Source organism: Choloepus didactylus, chromosome 2 (assembly GCF_015220235.1).
Source record: "Choloepus didactylus isolate mChoDid1 chromosome 2, mChoDid1.pri, whole genome shotgun sequence".
Classification (NCBI taxonomy): domain Eukaryota; kingdom Metazoa; phylum Chordata; class Mammalia; order Pilosa; family Megalonychidae; genus Choloepus; species Choloepus didactylus.
This window is the reverse complement of record NC_051308.1, coordinates 212085519-212111873: the sequence shown is the minus strand read 5'-3', so window position 1 is coordinate 212111873 and position 26355 is coordinate 212085519. Positions and strand designations below refer to the sequence as shown.

Below are 26355 nucleotides of genomic sequence, written 5' to 3'. Positions count from 1 at the left end.
ACATTGCTAGTCTTCTATTTATACTCGTTTCCTTTGTAATCTCACCTAATCCCAATGTTTTAAATATATGTATATGCATATTAACTCCCAAATGTTTGTCTTCAGCCCAGACATCTCTCCTAAATTCCACTGCCCACTCAACATTTCCACTTGGATGTCTAACAGATATCTCAAACTTAGTATGTCCCCAACAGCTTTTTTTTTAAAAGTACTTTTATTCACACATCATGCAATCTATCCAATATGTATAATCAACGACTCTCAGTATAATCACAGAGTTGTGTTTTCATTGCCACAGTCAATTTTTGAACATTTTCATTATTTCAAAAAGAAAAACCTGGAGAAGAACCTAAGATGGCGGCTAGGAGAGACAGGGCAAAAAAACACCTCCGTGAAAAATACTAGATAAAAGCCAGAAAGTGACCCAGAACACCAGTTCCAGTGACGCACCAGCTAGACAAGGTCTGCTAAATCCACAGGGACCATGTACTTGGTGAAACCAGGAGTCTGCATTCTGAAACGAGTGAGTAAGCCTGCTGAATATCTGGCAGCCATGCTGCGGTGTGGGAAACCATGGGTTGGCGTTTGAAGGCACACTAGTTCTCTTTTAAAAAAACCCAAAAGCGGCTGCAGATACGGCAGCGAGAACTACACAGTGAAGCGTGGCGGGAACGGGCTGTATGAACACCTCAATATCTGGTGTGGAAGAGAGCCTTTCGCACACCTGCTGCTAACTGTCTCGGAGCGAGGAAGGCAGAGGTTAGCCAAAAGGGGAAAATAACCACGCCCCATGCAACCATCTTCCTGGCGGGCTGGGAATGCTCCTGCCCGGCACCAGCACCAAAGCCCAGAGCTGCGCCAAAAAACCCAGTGTGACAGGAAGTGTTTCCAGCAACACATGCACATGCCACAATATCAGGCATGGACAATAGCCTTTTGCACACCCACAGCTACTTGTCCCGAAGCTGGAAAGGTGGAGCTGTGTGAAAAGGGGAAAATTAACATACCCCATACAGGGCATCCTTACAGCAGGCTGAGAACGCACCTACACGGCCCGGCGGCCCAGAACTTCCCTTGAGGGATGGCACACACTTGTGATATAGTACAACCTTCCCTCAGCAGAGGCCCTAGAAGGGCACAGCTTGGAAAAGGGACCCACTTGGAAATCTCAGGAACCATATGCCAATACCAAGGACTTGTGGGTCGGCAGCAGAGACAATCTGTGGTGAGACTGAACTGAAGGTTTAGACTCTTGCAACAGCCTTAAATCTCCAGGGACACCTAGGAGGTTTGATTATTAAAGCTGCTCTCCCGCCCTAACCGCTCAGACACACGCCCCACATTCACAGCGAACAGCACCAACAACACACCCAAACTTGGTGCACCAACTGGACCCCACAAGAATCAGACCCCCACACACCACAAAGACAAAGTTGGGGAGAACTGACTTGAGGGGAACAGGTGACTCGCAGATGCCATCTGCTGGTTAGTTAAAGTGTACGCCACCAAGCTGTAGATCTGACAAATTAGAGATTAGTCTTTGAATAATCCTACATATCCTAAAAGAACCCTATCAAGTAAAGCAAATGCCAAGAGGCCAAAAACAACGGAAAATTATAAAGCATATGAAAAAACCAGACGATATGGATAACCCAAACTCAAACACCCAAATCAAAAGATCAGAGGAGACACAGTACTTGGAGCAATTAATCAAAGAACTAAAGACAAACAATGAGAGCATGGCACAGGATATAAAGGACATAAAGAAGAGCAAAGAAGAGCATAAAGAAGAAATTGCAAGAGTAAATAAAAAATAGATGATCTTATGGAAATAAAAGAAACTGCTGACCAAATTAAAAAGATTCTGGACACTCACAGTACAAGACTAGAGGAAGCTGATCAACGAATCAGCGACCTTGAGGACCACAGAAAGGAAAATGAAAGAACAATAGAAAGAATGGGGAAAAAAGTGGAAAAACTCGAAATGGACCTCACGGATATGACAAATAAAACAAAACTTCCAAATGTAAGACTCATTGGTGTCCCAGAAGGGGAAGAGAAGGGTAAAAGCCTAGAAAGAGAATTCAAAGAAATTGTTGGGGAAAACTTCCCAAACCTTCTACATAATATAAATACACAAAGCATAAATGCCCAGCAAACTCCAAATAGAATAAATCCAAATAAACCCACTCCAAGACATATTCTGATCAGACTCTCAAATACTGAAGAGAAGGAGCAAGTTCTGAAAGCAGCAAGAGAAAAGCAATTCACCACATACAAAGAAAACAACATAAGATGAAGTAGTGACTACTCAGCGGCCACCATGGAGGCGAGAGGCAGTGGCATGACAAATTTCAAACTCTGAGAGAGAAAAATTTCCAACCAAGAATACTTTATCCAGCAAAGCTCTCCTTCAAATTTGACGGAGAGCTTAAATTTTTCACAGACCAACAAATGCTGAGAGATTTTACCTGCCCTACTTCAGATACTAAAGGGAGCCCTACCGACAAAGAAACAAAGAAAGGAGAGAGAGATATAGAGAAAGGTTCAGTACTAAAGAGATTCAGTATTGGTTCATTAAAGGACAGTAAGAGAGAGAGGGAAAAAATATATCTGACAAAAATAAACCAAAGGATAGGATGGCTGATTCAAGAAATGCCTTCAGAGTATAACATTGAATGTAAACAGATTAAACTCCCCAATTAAAAGACAGGCTGGCAGAATGGATCAACAAATATGAACCATCAATATGTAGAATGTAGGGGAACTAGCAATAGAGAGCAATTAAGGAAGGGGGAATGATAACCCAGTAAGAACAGATAAGCTATCGTGGATAAATTTAACCATCTGGGAATGCCGAGGAATGACTATGATCTGTTAATTTCTGATGGGTATGGTAGGAAAAAGTTCACAGAAATGTTGCTATATTAGGTTATTTTCTTGGGGTAGAGTAGGAACATGATGGACGTAAAGTAGTTATCTTAGGTTAGTTGTCTTTTTCTTACTCCCTTATTATAGTCTGTTTGAAACTTTTCTTTTTATTGCATTTAAAAAAAATTTTTTTTTATATAGTTGATTTAAAAAAAAAGAATTAAAAAAAAAAAAGAAAAAAACATGCAGCACCCCCTTGAGGAGCTGGTGGAGAATGCAGGGGTGTTGGGCTTCCCTACCTCGATGGTTGCTGATTTGCTCACAGACATAGGGGACTGATGGTTTGATGGGCTGAGTCCTCTACCACAGGACTTGCCCTTGGGAAGACTGTTGCTGCAAAGGAGAGGCTGGGCCTCCCCATAATTGTGCCTAAGAGCCTCCACCCGAATGCCTCTTTGTTGCTCAGACGTGGCTCTCTCTAGCTAAGCCAACTGGGCAGGTGAAATCACTGCCCTCCCCACTATGTGGGATCTGACACCCAGGGGAGTGAATCTCCCTGGCAACGTGGAATATGACTCCTGGGGAGAAATCTAGACCCCGGCATCATGGGATGGAGAACACCTTCTTGACCAAAAGGGGGATGTGAAAAGAAATGAAATAAACTTCAGTCGCAGAGAGATTCTAAAAGGAGCTGAGAGGTCACTCTGGTGGGAACTCTTACGTACAATATAGACAACCCTTTTTAGGTTCTAATGAATTGGAATAGCTAGCAGTAAATACCTGAAACTATCAAACTACAACCCAGAACCCATGAATCTTGAAGACAATTGTATAAAAATGCAGCCTATGAGGGATGACAATGTGATTGGAAAAGCTATATGGACCACACTCCCCTTTGTCTAGTTTATGGATGCACTGAGTAGAAACATGGGGGGAAAATAGGCTCCCAGTGTTCTTTTTTACTTCAATTGTTCTTTTTCACTTTAATTTTCATTCTTATCATTTTTGTGTGTGCTAATGAAAATGCCAAAAATTAATTTTGGTGATGAATGCACAACTACATCATGGTACTGTAAACAACTGAATGTATGGTTTGTTTTGTATGACTGCATGGTATGTGAATATATCTCAAAAAAATGAATTAAAAAAAAAAAACAAAGAAAAACCCCATACCCCTTATACACCCCTATTACCGACACTAGGCATTGGTGTGGTACCTTTGTTACAACTGATAGAAAAATATTAAAATTTTACTGTTAATTATAGTCCATAATTTCCATTAGGTGTATTTTTCCCCATTTACACCCTACTATTAACACTTTGTAATAGTGACATATATTTGTTCCAGTTCATGGAAGAACATTCTTATATTTGTACAATTAACCACGTTCATTGTCTACAACAGGGTTCACTATGTTATATAGTTCTGTGTTTCATCCTCTAGCCTTCCTTCTAGTAACATACACGACCCTAAACTTCCCCTTTCAACCACAATCCAAACAGCTTTTTAAAAACTCAACTTTAACTGAGGTATAATTTATAGACAAAAATGCACCCATTTTAAGGGTACAAATTTTGATGAGTTTTGACAAATTTATACACCCATGAAACTACAACCACAATGAAGATATAGAACATTTCCATCACCCCCAAAATAAAAACTGAGCTTTTAATCATTGCCCTACAACGTGCTCTTTCCACATACTCTCCCCATCTCAATTCCACCCTTTTAGTTGCTCAGGTCCAAAATCTGAAAGTAATTTTTGACTCTCTTCTTTCACTCCCCATATCCAATTCTAAATTTACAAATGTATACCATGCAAAATTAACAGAAACTATGTAAGAAGGAAATGACAAATTACATAATCAGATAATCCAAAATAAACAAAATTTCAACATTAGCCTGCAATTACAGATAAACCAAGCAGGACAAATAAACATAATATGGCTCCTCTTTTAAATTAAAAACTTTGCACAGAATATATAAAGACACACACCCCAAAACATAAAAAGAGCCTTGATGTATAAATATCAAACTATTACAGTAGTAAGACTTTTTCGGGGGGGGCAGTTTTGAATCTTACATACTTCTGCATTATTACAAATGAACATGCAATCAATACTGTTTTTTAATTTAAGAATGGTGGCTCAGGGGTGGAGAACAGGTTACCTGCAAGTAAAGTCATTCTAAGTCAGAGGCTGGGTGCATTCTTGAGGTTAAACTATGTGAAAGTCATTTAGTTTCAACTGCCTATGTCAAGCCCTCTTGAATGAGAGCCATTTCCAAATTTCTAGCTGATTAATATGAAGAAAGCAGTTTTAAAGACATAATTTCAGATACAGAGGGAAGTTAATGCAGATAAGTAAACTAAGACATTTAAAAATAATAATCAGAGAAAAGGTACATGCTTGAAAGCCCTAGGATTTACTGTAAAATCAGAAACCAGAGAAAGAGCTGCAAGTTGCACATAAAAAAAAAAAAAAAACAGAAAAAAACAAAAACACAAGCGGTATGAAAGGCTCATCTGAGTGTTATGGTTGCAGAGGCTGAATTCTGAGAAAGCCAAGGCAGTGCCAGATCAACTCATACAGACCATCAAGACAGTCCTGTTTTACATCTTGAAGGTAGTAGGAGGTTGACTTACAGTCTCTCAAATTCATAGGAAAATCCATTTTGTTAATGCCAGTGTCTCCACTTGTACTTGTCATTGAGAGTTTCTTTAAAAAGAAGATTGAATGCTTTTCCCCTAAGATGGAGAATAAGGCAAGGGCATCTGCTCTCAATATTCTTATTCAACATAGTGCTGGACATTCTATCCAGTATAATAAGGCAAGAAAGGGAAGCAAAAGACATATGGGTTGCAGAAGAAGAAATAAAACTGTCTCTATTTGCAGATGGCATGATTATCTATGTAGAAAATCCCAAGAAATCTACAAAAAATCTCCAAGAATAAATGAGTTTGGTGAGGTCACAGAATAGAAGATAACCATGTAAAAATCAATTACATTTTTACATACTAGCAATGAACACATGGGCACAGAAATTAAAAATACAATACCATTTATAATCACTCAAAAATGACAAGTGTAAATCTAACAAAACATGTATAAGACTTGTATGCTGAATACTATAATCACTCATGAAAAAATTCAAAGATCAGAATAAATGGAGAGACTCAGTGTTCATGGACTGGAAGACTCATCAGAGTAAAAATGTCAATTCTACCCAAATTGATAAACAGGTTTAACACAATTCGTAACAAAATTCCAACAAGATTTTGTTTTTCATAGATCTAGACCAGATTACTCTAAAATTTATATGGAAAGACAAAGGAGAAGAACAGTTAAAACAATTTTGAAAAGGAAGAATAAAGTGGGAAGAATCAGTCTACCCAATTTCATGTCACAGTAAACAAGACAATGCGGTATTGGTGGAGCAACAGATATATATATCAACAAAACAGAACAGAGAATTTAGAAATAGATCCACACAAATATGTCTGATTGATCTTCTACAACAGAAAAAAAGCAATCCAACAGAGGAAAAACAGCTTTTCAACCAACGATGCTGGAGCTATCGGAAATTAATAGGCAAAAAGGTGAACATCGACCTAAATTTCACACTTTTTATAAAAATGAACTCAAATGGACTAAGGACTTAATAAATGAATTCAGTGAGGTCACAGGATAGAAGATAAACATGCAAAAATCAATTATATTTTTATATACTAGCAATGAACTAGCTAAGGAGGAACAAGGGTAGGAGGAAAGTGGGTATGGCTATAAAAGGCGCGCGCGTGTGTGTGTGTGTGTGTGCATATATATCTGTATACAAATATATACATACATATATAAAAGGGATGATGTGATGATGGAAATGCTCTGTAACTTGACTATATCAATGTCAATATTCCGGTTGTGAAACTATACCATATTTCTTCAAGATGTTACCATTGGGGAAACAGGGTAAAAGAGTAACTCCTCCATTTTATTACTCACAACTGCATGTGAATCAACAAGTATCTCAAAGTAAGTTTAATTTTAAAAAAAACAAGCAGAAAATAAATTTTTTTTTAAGAAAAAGCCTCTTGCTGGTACAGATAAAAACACCTTCTTTAGCTATGATAGGAAAAAGCTCTAGATTTGAACCTAATATCAAAGCACCGTCATTCAACTTACCTGCTTCACTTTGACTGTGGAATGGTGAGGACTTCGGCTTCTCTTACTCCGAGGAGACTTGCTTCTTCTCCCTGAAGACTTGCTTTTCTTTTTGGCTGGCGACCTTTTCAGAACATGGTACATACAAGCTTTTCTTTCAATTTCCCTTCCACCATATAAATCAATTTCAAGTATCAGGCTTACCTACTAACAGAAACACACCTGTGAAGGTCTCTGCTGACCACAGAAAAGGAGCCAGGAGCTTCACTTGCCTGGCCCTAAGGTCCCCCTTGAGTTCCACAGCCACTTATATAACTGCCTACTAGGCCTTCTCACTTAGATGATAGAATACTAAATTTTGCTTCTGGTTTTTTTGCACTGTTTCTTCCCCTGCCTGGATCTTAACAAGGCTGGATCATTCCCATCATTCAGGTCTCCAGTTCAGAAAGGCCTTCTCCCTCTGCCTTCCAATCCCTCAGTATCACATTCCTGTTTCAACCTATCCCTAATACTTGTTACTAACTTAAACTACTTCATTTATTTGCTTATTATTGCCTGTCTTGTTCACCCTTGAGGCCCCCAGAACTTACTACTGTTTAGGTGCTCAATAAAAATATGCTGGATGAGTGACTAAATGATTGAGTCTCCCAAATCTTTTTTTTATTTTTTTTATTTTTTTTCAGAGTATCTAACAGGTAGATCTCCTAGGACCTCAATGTGGTAACCTTTTGGGGCAGATAATTGGAAGAACGCCTGCACCTGGCTTGACAGGCAGACAGAGAAAACTTCTCAAGTTAACAAATCTTTCAAGTTTACAAACTATTAACGCTATCTCCTGGACCTACTCTATTGGGTGTTGGGTACAGAGATGAAGGGGTGGAATCCTGTGCACTGGGTGCTAAATGCCCAGCTATAACGCAAGTGACAGATGCCGGCGTAAACATTTAATGCAAGTCTGACTGAATCACTCCCACTACCTCCAGGATTAAGTATAAGTTGCTGCACCCGGCATTCAAGGTTTATTTCTGACGCCAGCCCTGTCCTCCCTTCTCTACGAGACTAACCCAAGATCCATTCCAGGTTGCTCCCCACTTACCGGCTGCCTCCTCGTACTCGGTTTCCGTGGTGACCCGGGCGACTCGGCTCCCCCGCCGGCAGAGTAGGGCTACCTCCAGACGACTCGGTGCGGCGGTGGGCGGGAGGCGCGGCTTCGGGGCTGAGGCGCTCCTGCTTCACGACCACCGCCGCCGCCGCCACCACCACCATGTCTCCGTCCCGGTGCCTCCGCCGGCTCCCCCGTTCCCGCTCGCTCTTCACCTCCTTCATTCCGCGAACTAGGCTAAGAGAAGGAAAAAGAGACCCGTTGAGCTCCGCTCGATGAAGGAAATGACGGATTTGATCCCTGGCTTTCCGCTTCCGGAGTGAGTGCTCTCCCAGAAACCCTCGCGGCGGAGACGCTAAACACGTGACAACAACTCCTTAGTGGGCGGGGCCGTAGTGAACTAGTTCGTGTGGCGGGAGTTTCAAGTTTCAAAAGCAAACCTGGAAAAAGCTACAGACTCAAGGCTTTGTCACGTTATGGTAATTACACAACACTGAGACAACTTAAATGCCTACCAGCAGGGAACTGTTTAGCCCATTGATGGAATGTTATGTCGGCATTGGCAAAGCTGTTTACAAACTATATGGCAAATGAAAACAGCGCTGACTTAAAGGGAAAAAGCAGAATATAAATTTGGGTGCAAACTCTGATTACATTTACGTTTAGAAACACATGAAGAAAAAAAAAGGAAATGAATTATAGATGATGGACCTTGGGAAATCATTAATATTTTTTCCCTATTTCCTGAACTTTCTGTCATGCTGCAATTTCTCCATTTAATTTTTAAAGTACTTAAAAATATAAAAAGACTAGGAACTCAACATACCTTCTAACGGGAATCTTCCTCAATCAACCAGTGATCACTGGGAGATAACTTCCATTTTGCAGGTGACAAAATTGGGGTTTACAGAAGGTGACCTGCCCCTCCCTCCCATTCAAATCACGAGCTAAATGCAGCGCAGGGACTCGAACCCAAGCTTACCCGGCTTCCAAAAGCCCCGGGGCGAGCGGGCAAGAAAGAGGCCGGAAAAGCCTAGCTGGAGAATTTTCCGCTAATGCAGGGCAGGGGAACGAAATTCGCGAGCCTCTGGCCCCGCCCCACACCGAAGCCCCGCCCAGGCAATGAGGCTTGGAAAGGTGGTTTCCATGGTGACGGCAAACAGGCCTGGACTAGAGGGGCGGCTGCTGGGCTACTACCCCCGCCGTCGCCATGATTCCCCCCGCAGATTCGCTGCTCAAGTACGACACCCCGGTGCTGGTGAGCCGGAACACGGAGAAACGAAGCCCCAAAGTAAGGACGGTTCTCGGGGGTCCGGGGATCCCGGAAGTTCCGATGGAGAAAGGCAGATCTTCACGTTGAGGGTCTGGAAAACCGAGGCAGAGAAGCTGCAGCGACGGGGCATAAAGGAGATTGGGACGGGGGAAGGAGGGTGGAAAAGAAGTACAAGAAGCGCAGATGTTGGTTGTGACTTCAGATTTAGGATGGGGCTCACTCTTTTTTTTAGTAGCCAGTTTCAATAATAGATCAGGTAGTGATTTCGCCATTGCTTGATATGTGAAAACAGAGGTCCGATCACCCTTGCCAGAAACGGTTGGAGTGGGATCAGAGGCTTAATGACCTCCTTCGACTCTAAGACATAATATCTGCTGAGAATTTCTGCTGAGAAGACAGAAAGTGAACGTGAACTGTGAATAGGGGAGGGATGTGCAGGAGGCCGGAAGCAATCCAGGGGGCCAGTATGTGTGGAGCTGAGTGCCTCTTACCCTAACCTGCTCCCCTTTTCAGGCTCGGCCACTGAAAGTCAGCCCCCAGCAGCCTGGACCCTCGGGTCCAGTCCCACAGCCACCAAAGACCAAGCTCCCCTCAACTTCCTCTGTCCCAGACCCTACAAAGCAAGCAGAAGAAATCTTGAATGCCATCCTGCCCCCAAGGTAAAAAAGCTGGAGCAGTGGCTTGGAGAAGGCCCAGGCTTTTGCATGCCAGGACTTGGGAATGTGGGGAAAGACACCTGCCTCAGTTTCCCCCCAGTATCCCAGAGCTGCTAGAGCTTACAGATGCCTGGATCCTGGGAGGATAGGGGCTGGGGGGTAGGGTGCATTTTCTCTATCTACTATTATTTCCTGAAAGCTCTCATCCAATCTAATGACTTTAGATACTATCTATATGCTAATGATTCCCAAATGCTTATTTCCAGCCCTTTCAGCTCCTCTCAACTCCAGACCCATATATTCTACTTCTGCATTATCTTCATGAAGATGTTTAATATGTATCTCAAACTCAAAATGTCCAAACTAAATCACAGTTTCTTCCTCCCCCAACCTTCTCATACTGTCTTCCTCTTCTCAGTAAATAGTAGCTCCCTTCTACTAGGTGCTCAGGCCATCTTTCATTCCCTTAAGTCTCTCACACCACATGTCTGATCCTTCATCAAACTCTTTTGGCTCTACCTTCAAATTATGCCCCAAATCTGACTTTTCACCACCTCTGCCTCCAGCATCTTGTTCCAAGTCACTCTTCAGCACCTGCACTACTGCCATGGCCTCCAAGCTAGAAACCATTTCAACTCTTTGCCCCTGCAATTTATTCTCCATACAGCCCCTAAACCATAAATCAGATCATGCCAGTCTGTTGCCAGAAACCATTAATGGTTTCTGGCAACCATCTCATGCCTACTAAAATCCAAAGTCTTTATCATGGCCTGAAAGGCCTGGCATAATCTAGCCCACAGTATGTCCATTATCTTATCTGCTGTTACTCTCCTTATTCACTGTCCTAAAGCCTCACAGCCTCCACTTGCTGTTTCTGAAACACCACAATCCCTCTCCCACGTCAGGGCCTTGGCAGTTGCTGATCCTACCACCAAGGATGCTCTTCTGACATCCCTGTGGTTCCCTCCATTTAGTCACCCCGGTCTCGCTTAAATGTCATTTCCTCAAGGAGCCCTTCCTTGAGCATTTGTATAAAAGCATCCCCTTTCCAATGTGATCCCTTTACTCCACTTTATATTCTTCTGCAACAATGTTTATCACCACCTGTCACGTAACTATTGCTTCATGATCTGTCCCTCCTTCCCCCATGACTCGTATGTAAACTCCATGAGAACAGGGACTTTGCTCTCTCCCCAGTGCATACCAAGTAAGCATTCAGAAAATATTTGTTTTATGAAAAAATGAACTTGAGATGCTCAGCACACCAGAAGGCAAGTCATATCAAATTTTAAGAGTCATTTCCTTGAAAGTGTTTCCTCCCAAAACACTTATCTTTGGCTTGAAAGAGATAGAACTTCAGCAAATCTCAAATATATGAAGCATCTCTGGATTTTCTTAGAAGTTTTAGGAAAAGTTTGACATAGAAGTTGGGTTTACAAGCAACTTGCCTGGTCAGGAGTCCATATGCTCCCAGAGGTTTTCCATTACCTCTAAGAATTGAGAAGAGGGAGGCAGAGAGTTAAGTCCCAGCAATTCAATGCTTCCTCTCAGAAGGAACAGGTGACTCTTCTGCTTCAAATTTGATTGACTAAATCAAATCACATAGCCCTGTCAAACCTCAAGGTGGAAGGAGGCTCTTGCTGTGGGCCTGGAAGGAGAAGAGAACTGGATATCAGTGAATACTAGTATTGTATGCCATAGCTAAAGAGGCAGAGCTGAACTTCAGATCTCTTTGAATTCAAAATCCATGTACTTGTCTACCTTGATAGACTGCCTCCCACGAGGCAGATCTGAAAACCTACATGTACCCTTTTGAGACATACAGATTTAGGATCCCTGCAGTGGATTCACTAGCATTGCAAGTGAAGTGTTCTAGTTTGGAAACAAATACCAGCTTTTTTCTTTGAATCTCCTATTTTCTCTTTCAATTCAGCATGTTAGTTATTGATTTCTTACCATAAGCCAGACATAATGCTAAGTGCTGAGGCTACAGAGATGAAATCCTAATTTAGACAAAACCCTACTCTCAAGGAGCTCAGAGTCTAAAAGGATACACAGACAAGTAAAGGTCTGTCTTAATTGGCCAGGGCTACTATAACAAAATACCACTAACTGTTTGGCTTAAACAATAGGACTTTATTGGCTCACAGTTTGGAGGCTGGAAATCCAAAAGAGGTATCGGCAGGCCCTGCCTTCTCCAAAGTCACTTGGAGAAGTGACTCACCAACAATCAATCTCTGCCTCTATCACATGGTAATCTGTCTCTTTCTGTCTCTTCCTGTGGCTTATATTTGTTTATCCAAACTTCCTTTTTATGAGGACTACCTACAGTCATACCAGATTAAGTCCCACTTTCGTTCAATTTGGCCTCATCTAAATAGGATCTTTGCAGATCCTGTTTGCAAATGAGCCCACACCAATAGGACTAGGGGTTAGGACTTGAACAGGTCTTTGTGAGGACATGATTCTGTCCATCACAAGGTCCCAGAGGAGAGTTTGACAGGAGTCTAATGGAACCATCCAGAACGCAGTGATGGCACAGAGGGGTCGTCTACTCTTCTTGGGGGAGGATCTTTCCTGGGAGCTGGGTTTGGAAGTGGGGAAAAGAGTTTATCAGGCAAATGAGGGAGGGAAGAGCATTCCAGACAGAGGGACCAGCACATGCAAGGCAAATAGGAAGGATGAGGGGGAGTGACCAGAACTAAGACTGAGGAGACAAGCAGGGACTTTGACTGAGAAGGGCACCTGTAGGCCAGAGTTTCTCAAATTGAATCACAACCCATTTATTCAATGAAATTAAAGTAGAGGTCAATCCCAGCATTTAAAAACTGGAACAGGAAAGGGTAGGATAGAACAGAACAGAAAATAACAGATATATCCCATGTCATCAGGGTAAATTTCATTTCATGAAATCTATTTCCTTTGTGTGGTGTGTGTGTAATCTGCAGATGCGCACTTATGTGTATATGGGATCACGATGTTAACAATTCATTTTTACTGTTGATCATAGTCAAAAAGTGTGAGAGCCACAGCTGCAGCAATAGAGAACCCCTGAAGAGGGGCCACCATCAACTTTGTGGCTTAGAAAGGTCACTGTAGTGTAGTGTCGAGCGGCAATTGGGTCCAGGGGAAAGAGTAACGAGCCTTTAGCCAATATTGTCGCAAGAGCCACCCAAATTTGGGGAGCTCAGTTGGCCCATGCTGGTGAGGGCTTTTCCGACTCAGCAGCTGTCAACAAGATGTACAGGTCACTGCCAACCTGTCTTAGCTTCCCAATGAGATCGATCTCTGGGCAGCCAAGGGCATCCCCAGAATCAAGCCAACATAAATCGGAAGTGTAACCAGGGACTGGCAGGTCAAACCGTCTGAGCATGATCTTCAAAAGCTATACCTTCTGTTCTGGTTTGCTAATGCTGACAGAATGCAAAATACCAGAAATGGATTGGCTTTTATAAAGGGGGTTTATCTGATTACAGAGTTACAGTCTTAAGGCCATAAAGTGTCCAAGGTAAGGCATCAACAATAGGGTACCTTCACTGGAGAAAGGCCATTGGTGTCCAAAAAGACTCTGTTAGCTGGAAAGGCACGTGGCTGGCATCTTCTTCCTTTGTTCCCAGGTTGTGTTTCAAAATGGCTTTCTCCCAGGACATTTATCTCTAGGCGTCTGGGGGTATTGTCTTAGTTTCTCCCAGACAAACTCTGGAGTAGCAAAAGTCTACTTTCAGTGGCCATCTTCAAAATGTCTCTTGTGGCTGCAGCTGCTCTGAGCTCCTTCTGTCTGTGAACTCTTTTATACGACTCCAATGATTTAATCCAGACCCACCCTAAATGGGTAGGGTAACACCTCCATGAAAATTATCTGATCAAAGCTCTCGCCTGCCCACAGTTGATTAAGTCACATCTGCATGGAAACATTCAAAGGATTCCAACCTAATCGACACTAATACATCTGCCCCCACAAGATTGCATTAAGAACATGTCATTTTGGGGGACATAATACATCTAAACCGGCACACCTTCTCAGCTCTTTTTAATGTAATGCAGTTTTTGTGTACTGTAACATAGTTTTTGAAGGCTATGATGAGAAGGGGAAACAGTAAGAAAGACCATGACCTCCTTACAGGTGGAGGTCAAAGGAGAGGAGGGAATGTTTCAGTTGCTTCCCTCCCATCAATAGTATAGAAGTCCTCTCCCCCATGACCCCTCCCCTCAGGTGGCTTCCTTGTGATTCCAGTACCTCGCCATGTCACTGGCACAAGGTTCATTATGGGGGGACTGTGCGGGCACATACCTCCTAAGTACTCACCTACCCACCCCATATACACATTCATCTCCTCCTGGCCTACACAAGGTTTATGGTGTCCAGTGCCTCCCACCTCACAAGCCAGTGGGGGACTTCCCGCTGGATCTTCTGTCAAGATCAAGCAACAACCACCATAAGTCTGTCCTCAACATGTTGGGAGGGTAAGTTCTGGAACAGTGGGTGATGATTTCTTAGAAGATCCTTGGGGAGTGGGGATTGCCCACCTGGCCCCAAGGTAGGGTCCCTCTGGAGGCAGAATAGCAGGTATAGCTTTGGAGCCACACCTCCCCTCGCCCCACCCCAAGGGAGAGTGAGGGATGGAGGATTCGGGTGGGTCCGTGACAAAACTGTCCTCACTCCTGCTCAGGCAGAGAGCTCAAAGGGCCCTCTCCCCTCTTGTCCAGAGGCCCCTCTCAGTTCAGTAGGTTGTGCTCAGCCCCACTGTGTCTGTGCTGCAGGGAGTGGGTGGAAGACACTCACCTATGGATCCAGCAGGTGTCCAGCACCCCCAGCACCAGGATGGACGTGGTGCACCTCCAGGAGCAGTTGGACCTGAAGCTGCAGCAGCGGCAGGCCAGGGAGACGGGCATCTGCCCTGTCCGCAGAGAGCTCTACTCCCAATGTTTTGGTGAGTGGATTGGGTTGGGAGTGGGGGTTGGGCTCACTACATGCTTTGCTGCCTCCTCCCCTTCCCTTTCAGCACGATCCAAGCCCAGCACCCCTGAGCTAAAGCCCACCTCATCCTGGAATCATCTCTCTCTGCCTGACCCACCCAGGAACTACCAAATACGCCCTCTTCCCTGTATTCCTGACAACCTGGGTTCCTCACCCCTTAGCAGATTTTGGAGTAAGATGAGAACTTTGGGGTGAAAAACCTTTGTGTATTTTTTTTCCCACAGTATCTGTATTAAGCATGTGTTTATTTCTTAATCAGAAAAATTAATGTTCTGTAGTTATATCCATCCATCAACATCCAGCCCTTGGTCCAGAAAAATATTTCAAGAGTTTGTTGTTGGCTAGCAGATACAAAGGGACTTAAGATCTCCTCTCAAGCGCTGGTGTCAAATCTCACTGGCCCCTGGTGGGCTCTGATCTGCAAACCACCTCCAAACCCCCAAGCAGCTGCCAAGTCTGGGTGGGATTATGGCCTGACTTCTAGGTCAGCATTCATGGAGGAGAGTGGGTAAGCTCTAGACTCTGCTTTTATCAGCCCAAAACCAGTCCAGCCCAGAGGGCACACAGGATTTCCCTGCTGCTTTAAAAACAGCCACCATCTTCAAACTGAAAAAGTCAGGTATGTTTGAACGGTACCAGTTTGTGCCTGAGGATGGAAAGGAGGGGCCCCACTGCCACAAACAAACCTGGGGCCCCTGTCTCCCTCTGCCCTGATTAAAGCAGCGAAACAAGGGACTGACTACTACTACTCCCAATGCCAGGTTCAGAGGGGTAGCCAAAGGCAGGGCCCCTTGGGCCACTGAGGACCTTCCCTGAGACACTGCTCCCCAAGTGGGTGGAAAGACCCTTTATAGAGTTCTTCTCTCTGGGAGCATGGTTTGCAATAGACAAGGTGCATTTCCCTCTCACCTCCTTCTCTGAGCTGGCTGTGTGTGTGCCTTGAAAGATGAACTGATTCGTGAGGTCACCATCAACTGTGCGGAGCGGGGCCTGCTGCTGCTGCGTGTCCGGGATGAGATCCGCATGACCATCGCCGCCTACCAGACTTTGTACGAGAGCAGCGTGGCCTTCGGCATGAGGAAGGCGCTCCAGGCCGAGCAGGGGAAGTCAGACATGGAGAAGAAAGTGAGTGGGGTTTACCCTGAGCCTCTGGCCCCCTCTGTGACTCTTTTGTCAACCTCATGGCCACATACATGGTCGTCCTTCCAGCACTAAATTCTGGCCCGCAGGGGTGCATCCCCCAGTGAGGACCCCTCAGTTTAGAGTCACACCCATCCTGGCCGCAGCAGAGTTGAGTCTCCTCTGTAGATGTCCTGTGCCAGTCCATGACATCCCACTGGGTGGCAGTGCAGACACTGGCAATGTCCTGGGTGGGCCAGCTATGCCCCAAGTCCCCTCCGCCCAGGCGCTCACACCATGCTGTCCACTTGGCAACATCCCAGGATGACTGGGGCTCCTCTGCCCTCAGATTGCAGAATTGGAAACAGAAAAGAGAGACTTGGAGAGGCAAGTGAACGAGCAGAAGGCAAGATGTGAGGCCACCGAGAAGCGGGAGAGTGAGAGGCGACAAGTGGAGGAAAAGAAGCACAACGAGGAGATTCAATTCCTAAAGCGGACGAATCAGCAGCTGAAGGTACAAAATGCCAGGCCCAGGGGAAGTCACCCCACTGCCTCCGGATGGAAGCCACACCCACCCCACAGCCCACTGATGGCTTTGAAATGTTTGTCCATAAGCCTTGCCAAGGAATAATGGAAGCTTTCTTTGGGGGGTGGGGGTGGGGTGGGAATTAGGGTGCAATCACCCAGATTCTCCATCCATCTGGCTTTGAACAGGGCCTCTTCCACACTTTGAAGCCCCATGTCCCCTCAGCCTGACTCTCCAGTGGAGGAATTTTTTCCTCAGGCAGGTTGGATCTCCTTACCAGGTTTTTGTGGTAGTGCTTTCCAACTGGCAGTCACCTCTGAGGCACCGCATTTGGGACATAAGCATGGGAGAAGCCAAAATTGTTGGGTGGGCAGGGAAGGCCCTTTGAGAGGGAACCACCATTTCAAATCAGAAACCTCCCCTACTGTGTGCTGTCAGAGGAACCCAACTGTGGGTGTTTTTTTGGGAAAGCCCTGTTGCCAGAGGCGGACTTTTATTCAGCTGAGGTGATGGGAGAGAAGGGGCCTGATGTAAAGGCTGAACAGGAAGGCAGCTGCAGGCCTCTGAAACCGTAGGCTCTGTCTGGTCCAAAGGGTCTCAAAGGCTGGGTCCCACCCGAGCATCATCCTCATCACCTGGCAGCTTCTAGAAATGAAAATTCTTGGACCCACCCCAGATCTACTGAATCAGAAACTTTGGGATTAGGGCCCCACAGTCTGTTTTAACAAGGTTTCCAGGTGATTCTGATGCTTGTTGAAGTTTGAGAATCACTTTTGTAGATATGTGTCCTTTTGACATTTAGTAGCTGTCTCTCATAGCCCTGGCCAAAAGGGGCCCCTGGATGTACTTCCTCTTCTCCATCCAGAAGACCTAGTCCCGTAGAAAGCTTACATTCTTGAGATTGGCAGGCCCATTGGTCTTTATATGAGGTAAAGAAGGGGTTGTGTTCAGTGCAAAGTGGAGGTTGACCTAGATTTTCTCGTTGCTGAAAATTATCAGAAAGCTAGAAACCTGCACAGCCAGATGCAAATCTGTTTACTTAGCAGTCTCTGAAGCTGCTTCCCTTATCTGCCTTTATAAGCCCCAGAGTTCCTCAGTTGCTCCTATAGTATTGGCGGCAGCAGCAAAAGGAGGCTCCCTTAGCATCTTTCTAACATTTATAAGAAACCTTGTAATTCCCGGGGAGGATTCTTTAGAAGTGCGTTATTTTTATTAGCTCAAAGCTGCGCCACAAATAGAGCAGTGTTTGCAGTCCCCAGGATGGACCCACTTAAATATCTGTCCAGAGTATGATAGTAAATTATTTTACTGGCTACCAGAGCAGAGTAAATAACTCCCAAGTGTCTTAAGCTTTACGTGAAAGATGGACCGCTCCCTACTCACTAGTAGCAATTTTCTCTAATTGGGTGTCAAGTTGTCTCGGTGACTGAAAATTTGCTGTTTCTCAAACTTCCTGTCCCAGAATCCCAAACCAAAGAGTCCAGTGTTTAGCTTAGCAGATGATTTCAGGCTGAAATCTGAGCCATGAAAAACCACTATTTCAACTTGTATTCAATTTCCTTTTCAATGCTTTATATCATACACTGAGCCATTATTGTATGGAAACCAGGGCAACTCTGGTTTCTCCTCACGTAGCAAGACTGTATGCCAAGCCAGAAACCAGCTAATCTAGAAAATATGGAGTTGGGAGTGAATTAAGAAAACACTTGGAGAGGCAGCCTTTGGATTATTCTTCCCAGAGACTTTTATCACCTCTCAGCTATTTGTGTTAGACTGCAAGTTTCAAATATTAATGGAGTTTGTTTTTGTTTTTTAGGCCCAACTGGAAGGCATTATTGCACCAAAGAAGTGATGATTTCCATATGGGTCTCAGCAAGCTCTACCACCCCATCACAAGCCCTTTGTAATAAAAAGCTAGTTTCATGAGTGAACACACCATACCCCCTGATCACCATCTACCTATTTGTCAGAAGTCCCACTATTGCCCCAGTATTATGAACCACCTAAGGTCTGGCAGCCAGGTTCCTGGTTAGGTAGTGGAAGGTGATGTCTCAGGATATGGCTTACTGGCCAATCTTGGGATTTTCTAGTAAGGCCTAGAATTTACCCCTTTCTGTTCACCTTCTTAAGTGAAGCAACTGCTTTCTCATGATCATTCCTTATCATCACTTATTTCTGGCCAAATGGAACTGCTTCTCTGTCCCCCATGCTTTTGGTCCACAATTCATCTTGTTCTTTAACATGGGCTTCTCTGGCTTCAATCCTTCCTTTATTTGATGTCTTTTCATCCCTACTCTGGTGCAGCTCTAGTACCTCATTTTGGAGCTTTGGTTTTATATCATCTCATCCCTACCTGCCAAATTAACTGTACCCCTTCATCTTTAGTTTCTGAGTGCCTAGGTTAGGAAACAATGGCAGAGTCAAACCCATGGCTTTTGAGAAAGTCAATGTTTTTTGGAAAAAAATACTAGTCACAGGCATCCATCAGGAGCTGGTTGTATCTCAGCTCCTCCTCCACCATTAATTTGATTTGTCTACCATATTCTGCAGAAAATCAAACTCTGACCCTTCACCCCTCAAATCAGCTATGTTTAATTAGCAACTGAAGAGGTAACAAACTTACATGCAATTCTAATTATCAATGGCCAGGCTATGGCCTGTAACTGCATTTCCTCTTAAGTTAAACCAAAAACTTGGAGGCTCAGGACCTTCCTGCTTTTGCAGGCCCAGAAGACTGAATTAGCAATGTTTATCTTTAATTCGGGGTAGACCAGGGTGGGCTAGGGCAGCAAGCTGGGTGACTTCTGTCCTTTAGCCAAGTTCACAAGTTACATAACTGAGAAGGCATTAACATTTTCATGTGCATGGAATGCTCAAGCGCTCAGTACCCCTGAGTGGTAGGAGGGACTCATTCCTCAGAGGAGCTGTTCTTGACTGGACATTCGCCACGTTAAGGGCTTTAATGCTCACTGGAAGAACTACTGTCCAACAAGAAGAGCTTTGTCTCACCAAGCTGAACAGGCCCTCTAGACTCTAATTTCAATTTTGAAGTCAGAGCTTTCCTCCTTAATCCAGGTATTCTGAAGAATTCTAAGATTTCACTAAAATGACCTGCATTCTGTCATTTCAGTGGGAAAGAACTCTGTTCACTGAAGTCTGCCAGTTTGACTCTTTGACAGTAAAGTACTTATCTCCTAAATGGGTCCATTTAACAGACCCAATGAGGGATGACTGAAGTTGCTGTAGCTTTTTCCTTGTATTTTAGAGCCTAGGCCATGTACACTACACCCTTGGAATTTTCTTCTTTTTACAATTCTGTATGCTTCTGTTCTAATTGCTAATTGCCAGTACAAAAGAAATACCACACTTTCCATTTTATAGACCTCACCTCCTGTTTATGTCACACATTTACACAATCAGTTACATTCTGGAGGAACTAAGAGGGCTAATTCAAGTCTCAAGTGCCAATGGACTCCATCACTTAAGTCCTTGAGGGTAATGCATCTTCATCGTTACTTTCCCTCATGCTGGGGAATGGCTTCAACTGTCAAACCTTAGAACAAATGCATTATGACCTAAGAAGTGCCAAGTGTATATGAATAAAATGAACACAATTCTCTGATTGCGTATTTTTGTAAAATTTAATAAACAACTTTTTAAACATTACTGCTTATGTCTGAATTTTTTGTTTTTGTGTTTCTGTCCCTCTGAGTCGTTGGTCTTCTTTCTGTTTCTGTTCCTATTTTTCACATTGTGTGTGTCATAATAGCGTACACCAACTTTTCTGGATTGTTGCTGCCGTGCTGCTCGCCTCCGCTGCAAAAAATGAGGGTGGGGAGAACACAGAAAACAGTCAAATACTGAAAGTCATAAAACAGGCTCCTCTGTTCTCATCTCTGGGCTCCAATTCCCATGCTGCTACCTCAGCTTCTGGAAGTTTACTCCTCGATTGTGACTTCTGTCAACAACTCCAAGTTAGAAATTTCATTTGATCCACCCCTCAGCCAATGCTTGAGTCTTTTCTACAGCATTCCTTTCAAGTGGTCCTCTGGTCTAAGGCTGAACACTTCTCATAAGAAACTATTCACGTCCCAAGATAGTCCATCCCAGCTCTGAGCAGCTCAGCTACAAAGGCGTTCTTCACAGACACCAGGGTTCTATCTGCAAATACATCTCTGTTCATCTGTAGGCCATTTCCTGGGACCACACAAATCTACTCTAGAGGAAAGTCCACATATTTGGAAACAGTGATCATGGGAGCTCCTAAAACACAAGACATGAACTCAAGGACCTTCACCCAGTGGGCTACATCTTGACCTTCATTTAAAAGATTTCAACTAAACCACTTAGAACCGAAGTTCCTGGGATTCAGCCGTAGACCATTAGTTTCAGAAAAAGTGTCTGGAGAACTTGATTTTTCCTCTCTCCTTTATGCCCAGTGATAACTACTTTTTATACCCAGGTGACAGTTAAAACTGAGAACACTTACTTCCTTAGAGGTGAGCATCCTGCAAGCTTTAGGTGAATGTTCCTCTTCCCTTTGTGCCTTTCTCTTCTTTCCCTTCTTGGCAGGTTCTGGAAATAAACAATACAAAAACACACATAGAAAAGAAACATGAATTTTTAGTTCACATTCTGCAGACCCACCTGTGGATTATAAAGTTAATAAGGGTACCCTATTTTTAGGAGGAAGTTTCCTTGAATTGCCAATATAATCCCAAGAAATGTGCAGAAATGAAAAGTAGATAATCTAATTTATAAGTTAAATAGTGTGTGGAACGTGAGTAATCTGCCAGATAGATAAGTATCTGTGTGGATAATGAAAGTAAGGAAGATGATTTGGAGTTTAAAATTTAGGTTTTCTAACATTCTAAAGATGCAAATCACACCAAAATGATTTAAATAATTTAACTTTACCTTTATCTCCTTCTACATCTCCTTGTTCTTCAGATTTCGCAAAGACTTTTTCACTTAGCCCCTTGGATATTCTGCAACAAAAAAGGCAAAGTCACAAAGCTTTCCCGCATTCCCTCTAACTGCCCAAATCACATGCTGACATGGAGACCAGCAGCAACCTCACTGACTGAAGAAAGCCCACCTCTCTTTACATACTTACCACCTTTGATAGAAGTCAACACCCAAAAGTGTTTGTAGCTCCCTGGGCATTTCAAAGAGGCTGAACAACTAAACGTTTCACACTTCTGATGGCGACAATTTACAAAATTTACAGATTTCTCTTCTAAGATGGCAATATCCTCTCTCTAACTGCGCCAATACTCAAGGCAAAGTTCTGGAAAGGGAGGAACAAACTGCAATTCATGACAAGATCAAACTACTTACCTGACTGCTGAAAACTTTCTAGCTTTTGCCTTGTTTAAAAACTTCTGGTACTTCGCAATCTTCTCATCCAGGGCTTTAATAACCGCTCTGGTGTCGCTTTCCACATGTTCTTCCTGGGACTCCTCGTGTGACTCTTCCTCGTCATCCCCCTGTTGTCCCTGTTCTTCCTCCTCTTCTGCAGAAAAGTTCTCAGGTTCTTCATCGATATCTGACATCTCCATGGGAACCAGGTCATCCCCGGAAAACTGAGGCACAACATTGATTTTCCCAAAGTTTTGTCGAACCCGTGCAAGAATCTGTTGCATTTCTGAGTTAGTGTCACAGTGGTTGTTCTCTCCTTTTTCCTTCTCAGTGACAGATTCTGACTCTTCAACTACAGTTGCTGTGTTTTCCTCTCCTGGATTGTTCTGGGCTGTTTCTGTGGCAACTTCCAAAGATGAGGGGGAGGGAAGCTATTGAGATAAAAAAATGGGCAGGGAGAGAAATGGAAAAAAAAATAAAAAACTGAATCTCAGAACACATACACTTTGCTCTCAAATGAGATGTTCCTCTTCTCAGGACTAAGGACTAAGGAAAAGTACTGAAAATACCCAAATGTGAGTCATACTATTAAACTAGTCTAACCTACTGTGCATTGAACCCAGAAACCAGTATTAACAGATAAAAGGAATATACCTGCAGTTCCAAAGGATGAGGCAATTCTAAGAGTGTTTACTCATTAAAACCAATCAACTATTGAATGTAGATAGGTGCCCTATACTTTCATAGAGGAAGGAATAAGGGGAAAGAGTATAATTCAGTTATTGAGATAAATACACACAGAAGTAGCAAATGCAACTACAGAAAAAGGAAAGCCAAGCTGAATGGCAAGGCATAAAATGGCACTAGTACTAAAGGAAAACATTCAAGGAGGTGTCTTGAAGGGAGAGTATAATGTAAGATGAGGGAAAATTCATGAGTAAGGAGAATTCAGAAGAAGCACTCTGAGTTCAGGTACACTGAAAAGACTGGACTGTTGTAAGTAACACAGCAAAGATAAGTATGTGTCAAGTTTTATACTGATGCTTCACAAATACCATTTTATTCTTGCAACTAAGAGTCACAGAACTTAAGTGATTTTCCAAAGTCAAGAGTGTGGTTAGTTGTAAAGTGCTAAATAAATGAGTCCATAAAATCCAAGAAACTGTCCATAAAATTTGTATATACATTTGTATATTTTTCTGGTAAGGCAATCTTTAGGTTTCTTCTCAAAGGGGCTTCTACCCTCCACACACACAAAAAAAAAAAAAGGAAAAAAAGAAAAGCAAAAGAATCAGTTGATCACAGTTAAGAATTACCCGAACTAATTATTAAATAGTTAACTAATTATCCAAATTCAACGACTAGAGATGGAGCAAGGGTTAAAGATAACTTCATCATACAGAGACTGTTTCCATACAAGGGTGCAAAAGAACAGGGTCACGGATTTCCAGAACGATCCTGTAAAAGCATGTCAGACCCAGCTGCTCTCCAAGTCAACACCCTCCAATGGCTCTCCGTCACACCATTCCCTCCCTTGCCCAGAACAGTCCAGCCACAATGGCCTCCTTTAGTCCTCTGGACACACCAAGCACATCCCATGCAGGTGCTGCGGGCTGCTGCTGCCTTTGCCTGGAATGATCTCCTCCTCCGCATGGCTCCCGCTTCACAACCTTAAGGTCTCTGCTAAAATCTCACTTCCTTGGAGGCATTCCCTGACCACCCTCCATACAAAAGCAAGGTTCTGTCTCCTTCAAACCCCTTACCCTGGTTTAGTTTTCCTCACATCAGTCAATACTTCCTGACATTACATATTTATCTGCTTACTGACTGTTTCCCCCAGTAGAACATGAGTTCAGGAGGGTAGGGGCTTGGCTGATTTGCTTACTGCATTACCTCCAGTATCTAGAAGAGCAATGGCACTCAGAGGATGCTCAGTACATTTTTGTTGTTTGAGTGGATCAATGAATGAATAACAGCATATTTAAGAAGATGGGAGAAGAAATGTTTTGTTTGGTGTTTTTTTTGGTGGGGGTAGAGAGGGAAGAGAGTTGATTAATTTCCATTTCAGGTATGTTGATTTTGAAATGCTGGAGCAAATCTTCAACTGGAAATATCTAGCTAACTAGTGAAGCTCTGGGTATGGAGCTCAGGGTAAGAGGAAATCAGGCTATGTGGACCCAAATGCTGTTAGCATAGAGATGAAACTTGAAGGCGCTTCTTCAAGAGACTCAGCTGAGCTCTGAAAAACAGCCGGGTAATAGTAAAGCAAAGTGCTCAAGATGGAGCCTCGTGGAAGTCCACTGCCAAGATAAATGGAACAGGAGGGAAGCTTCTCAAGCTAGCCCAGAAACCCCAATTCTCAGACTTCTTTCCCCAAGAATCAATTGCACCATTCTCTTTTACCACTTGATTATGAGCTTCTTGAGGGTGAGGGCTATGTTATTCATCCCTACAGTCCATATGCTGGCAAATGATTGGGTTCTAATATACAGTTTGTTAAACAAAAGAATCTTGGGAATGACTGTTTTTCAAGCAAAAGAAAAGATATGCATACTAAAAGAACATTCACCCTTAATGAGCCCTATTTTTCCAAGGCTCCAATTTATAAGTCTCTGAATGTCACCCCCCAAAAAGATCATGGCAGGGCACTAGGGAACGACAGAAAATGCGGCTGAAATACCTACCGCAAAGGAAAAAGGTGTTCCAAGAAGGACGGCAATGAAAGGATACCACATCTAGGTCAGGAGGCATGCTTTCCGAGAGTGGGACTACCCATTCTTACCTGGGCAGCTGCAGAGGGCTCTGCATTGGGAGGCCTGACAAAGAAAGGAATCCGGCCCCTCTGCCAGTCATTGAGGACCATCTTACCCACAGTCTGCAAGTCTGGCTCTCCACCCTAAAATGTCACAGAAAGGCTCTGAATGAGAGTCAAAGAACAAAACCACCACCCAGTCTGGAGGCATTTCAGTTGTCCCTTGTTCGTCACCACCTACGTGACAAACTTCATAATGCACACGTAGTACACACAAAAAAAGTCTGTAACACACACATACTTCCTGCAGAAGCTTGTCCTAACAACATGTAGGCACCTGTTTAAATTTTCACAAATCCTGGCTCACCTTTAATAACTTCCCGGTCCGGAAAGCAAGCTTCTCAAGAAAATCCTCAGCGTTCTCCCAAGAATCAATCTTGTATGTCTTACTGATATATTCTGGCTTTGCCCGTTCAAGTACTGCACCAATGTGGTCTTCAGGAGTCTTAATTTTTTCAACTTGAACCTAGATATTAATAGGAAATCTTTTGCTTACAAACTTTACTATGGAAGCAGAGACGCTCCCAGTGTTCTATGTAACCATATTTGAAAATCGATTTCACCACCACCAGGTCAGCGGAGCCTGGCAGGAGCCTATCTCCAAGGTGGCTAGACATGGCCAGTGGCAAGGAGCACTCTGAGAGCAGACCATAGCAGTGGGAGCCTGGAATTCAGTTTTAATACCAGTTTACCACGAACTAACCGTGTGGCTTCCAAATTGTTTAAACTTGTAATACTTCATGTTACTCACTTGTGGAAATGGTTAAAAGCCTGCCAATGCCAGGATACAAAAAGAACAGAATAGTTTAAGAAAGGAGGGGAGGAACGTGCACAGGATGTATAGCCAGAAGCACTGGTTCAGGTCAAGTGGAACCATTTAAAGTTTTCAGTCTTTTTCAGAAACAAGTGAGGAAATGAACAGGTTCCAAAATGACTCAACCCATAAACCCATGAAGATGAATTATCACTAAATATAAACAGGCCCTGCTTCCCTTTGGATCCCATGTGTAAACTAAAAACTCTTCTGTGGGATGACACTGACCAGATATGCCCACAGTTCCACTAACTCCTCAAACAGGCCTAAGTGGAATGGAGAGGCTGCCCTGTTCAGCATCATGGTTCTAAAGTTTGGTCAGACAGGCTGATCCCAAACTGCCTTCTGAAGGAGTAAAGAGCAAAGGTACCCAGGGTTCCCCACGGAGCACCACCACCACCCCAACCCCCCCAAAGCCTAGCAGGCCCAAGACACTCACTACTCCTTTCAGCACAATGTCTGTCTCCGAGTCCTCAGAGGGGTAAACCACACCTGGACAATCAATGAGGAATATCCGACGCATCAAGGTAATATACTGCCAGACCTAAAGACAGAAAGAGTCAGACTTCCCTTTGCCACATATGAAGAGTCTAATTTCACAAACACCTGATGCTCGTGGCATGAAGTTAGAAAGGAGAAAAGGTGGGAGACAATCAGCTGAGAGTAAGTGAGCCATGCATGAGAC

The 26355-nt window shown here is 43.6% G+C and overlaps 3 protein-coding genes across 6 annotated transcripts in view; 1 reads left to right on the top strand and 2 right to left on the bottom strand.

Moving 5' to 3' along the window:
- The window catches only part of SNIP1 (Smad nuclear interacting protein 1), a 39887-nt gene extending 30848 nt beyond the window's left edge, over positions 1–9039 (bottom strand). Inside the window, exons 1-3 of one of the 2 annotated variants that reach the window (XM_037827690.1) lie at positions 8958–9039; positions 8126–8368; positions 7051–7153 (exon numbers count right to left, since the gene is read on the bottom strand). In XM_037827690.1, coding sequence (XP_037683618.1) covers positions 7051–7153; positions 8126–8355 — 333 coding nt within the window. In that variant the 5' untranslated portion in view covers positions 8356–8368; positions 8958–9039. Of the gene's footprint in view, positions 1–7050; positions 7154–8125; positions 8393–8957 lie in introns of those variants that run through there. The other variant, XM_037827689.1, reaches the window with a different exon arrangement.
- Positions 9040–9284: 245 nt separating this feature from the next.
- Positions 9285–20349, top strand: DNALI1 (dynein axonemal light intermediate chain 1). Of its 2 annotated transcripts, XM_037827687.1 has the most exons (6): positions 9285–9422; positions 9918–10063; positions 14822–14991; positions 15985–16163; positions 16507–16671; positions 18500–20349. In XM_037827687.1, the coding sequence occupies exons 1-6, from the start codon at positions 9342–9344 to the stop codon at positions 18533–18535; spliced, it is 777 nt and encodes a 258-aa protein (XP_037683615.1). In that variant the 5' UTR covers positions 9285–9341; the 3' UTR covers positions 18536–20349. The 2 variants fall into 2 exon arrangements, with proteins under 2 accessions (XP_037683615.1, XP_037683616.1); XM_037827688.1 differs by lacking the exons at positions 9285–9422; positions 9918–10063 and adding an exon at positions 13974–14524.
- Positions 20301–26355, bottom strand: part of GNL2 (G protein nucleolar 2) — a 24063-nt gene continuing 18008 nt past the window's right edge. The window contains exons 10-16 of one of the 2 annotated variants that reach the window (XM_037827685.1): positions 26110–26214; positions 25164–25322; positions 24827–24940; positions 22024–22475; positions 21601–21671; positions 21173–21258; positions 20301–20499 (exon numbers count right to left, since the gene is read on the bottom strand). In XM_037827685.1, coding sequence (XP_037683613.1) covers positions 20347–20499; positions 21173–21258; positions 21601–21671; positions 22024–22475; positions 24827–24940; positions 25164–25322; positions 26110–26214 — 1140 coding nt within the window. In that variant the 3' untranslated portion in view covers positions 20301–20346. The remainder of the gene's footprint in view (positions 20500–21172; positions 21259–21600; positions 21672–22023; positions 22476–24826; positions 24941–25163; positions 25323–26109; positions 26215–26355) is intronic. The other variant, XM_037827686.1, reaches the window with a different exon arrangement.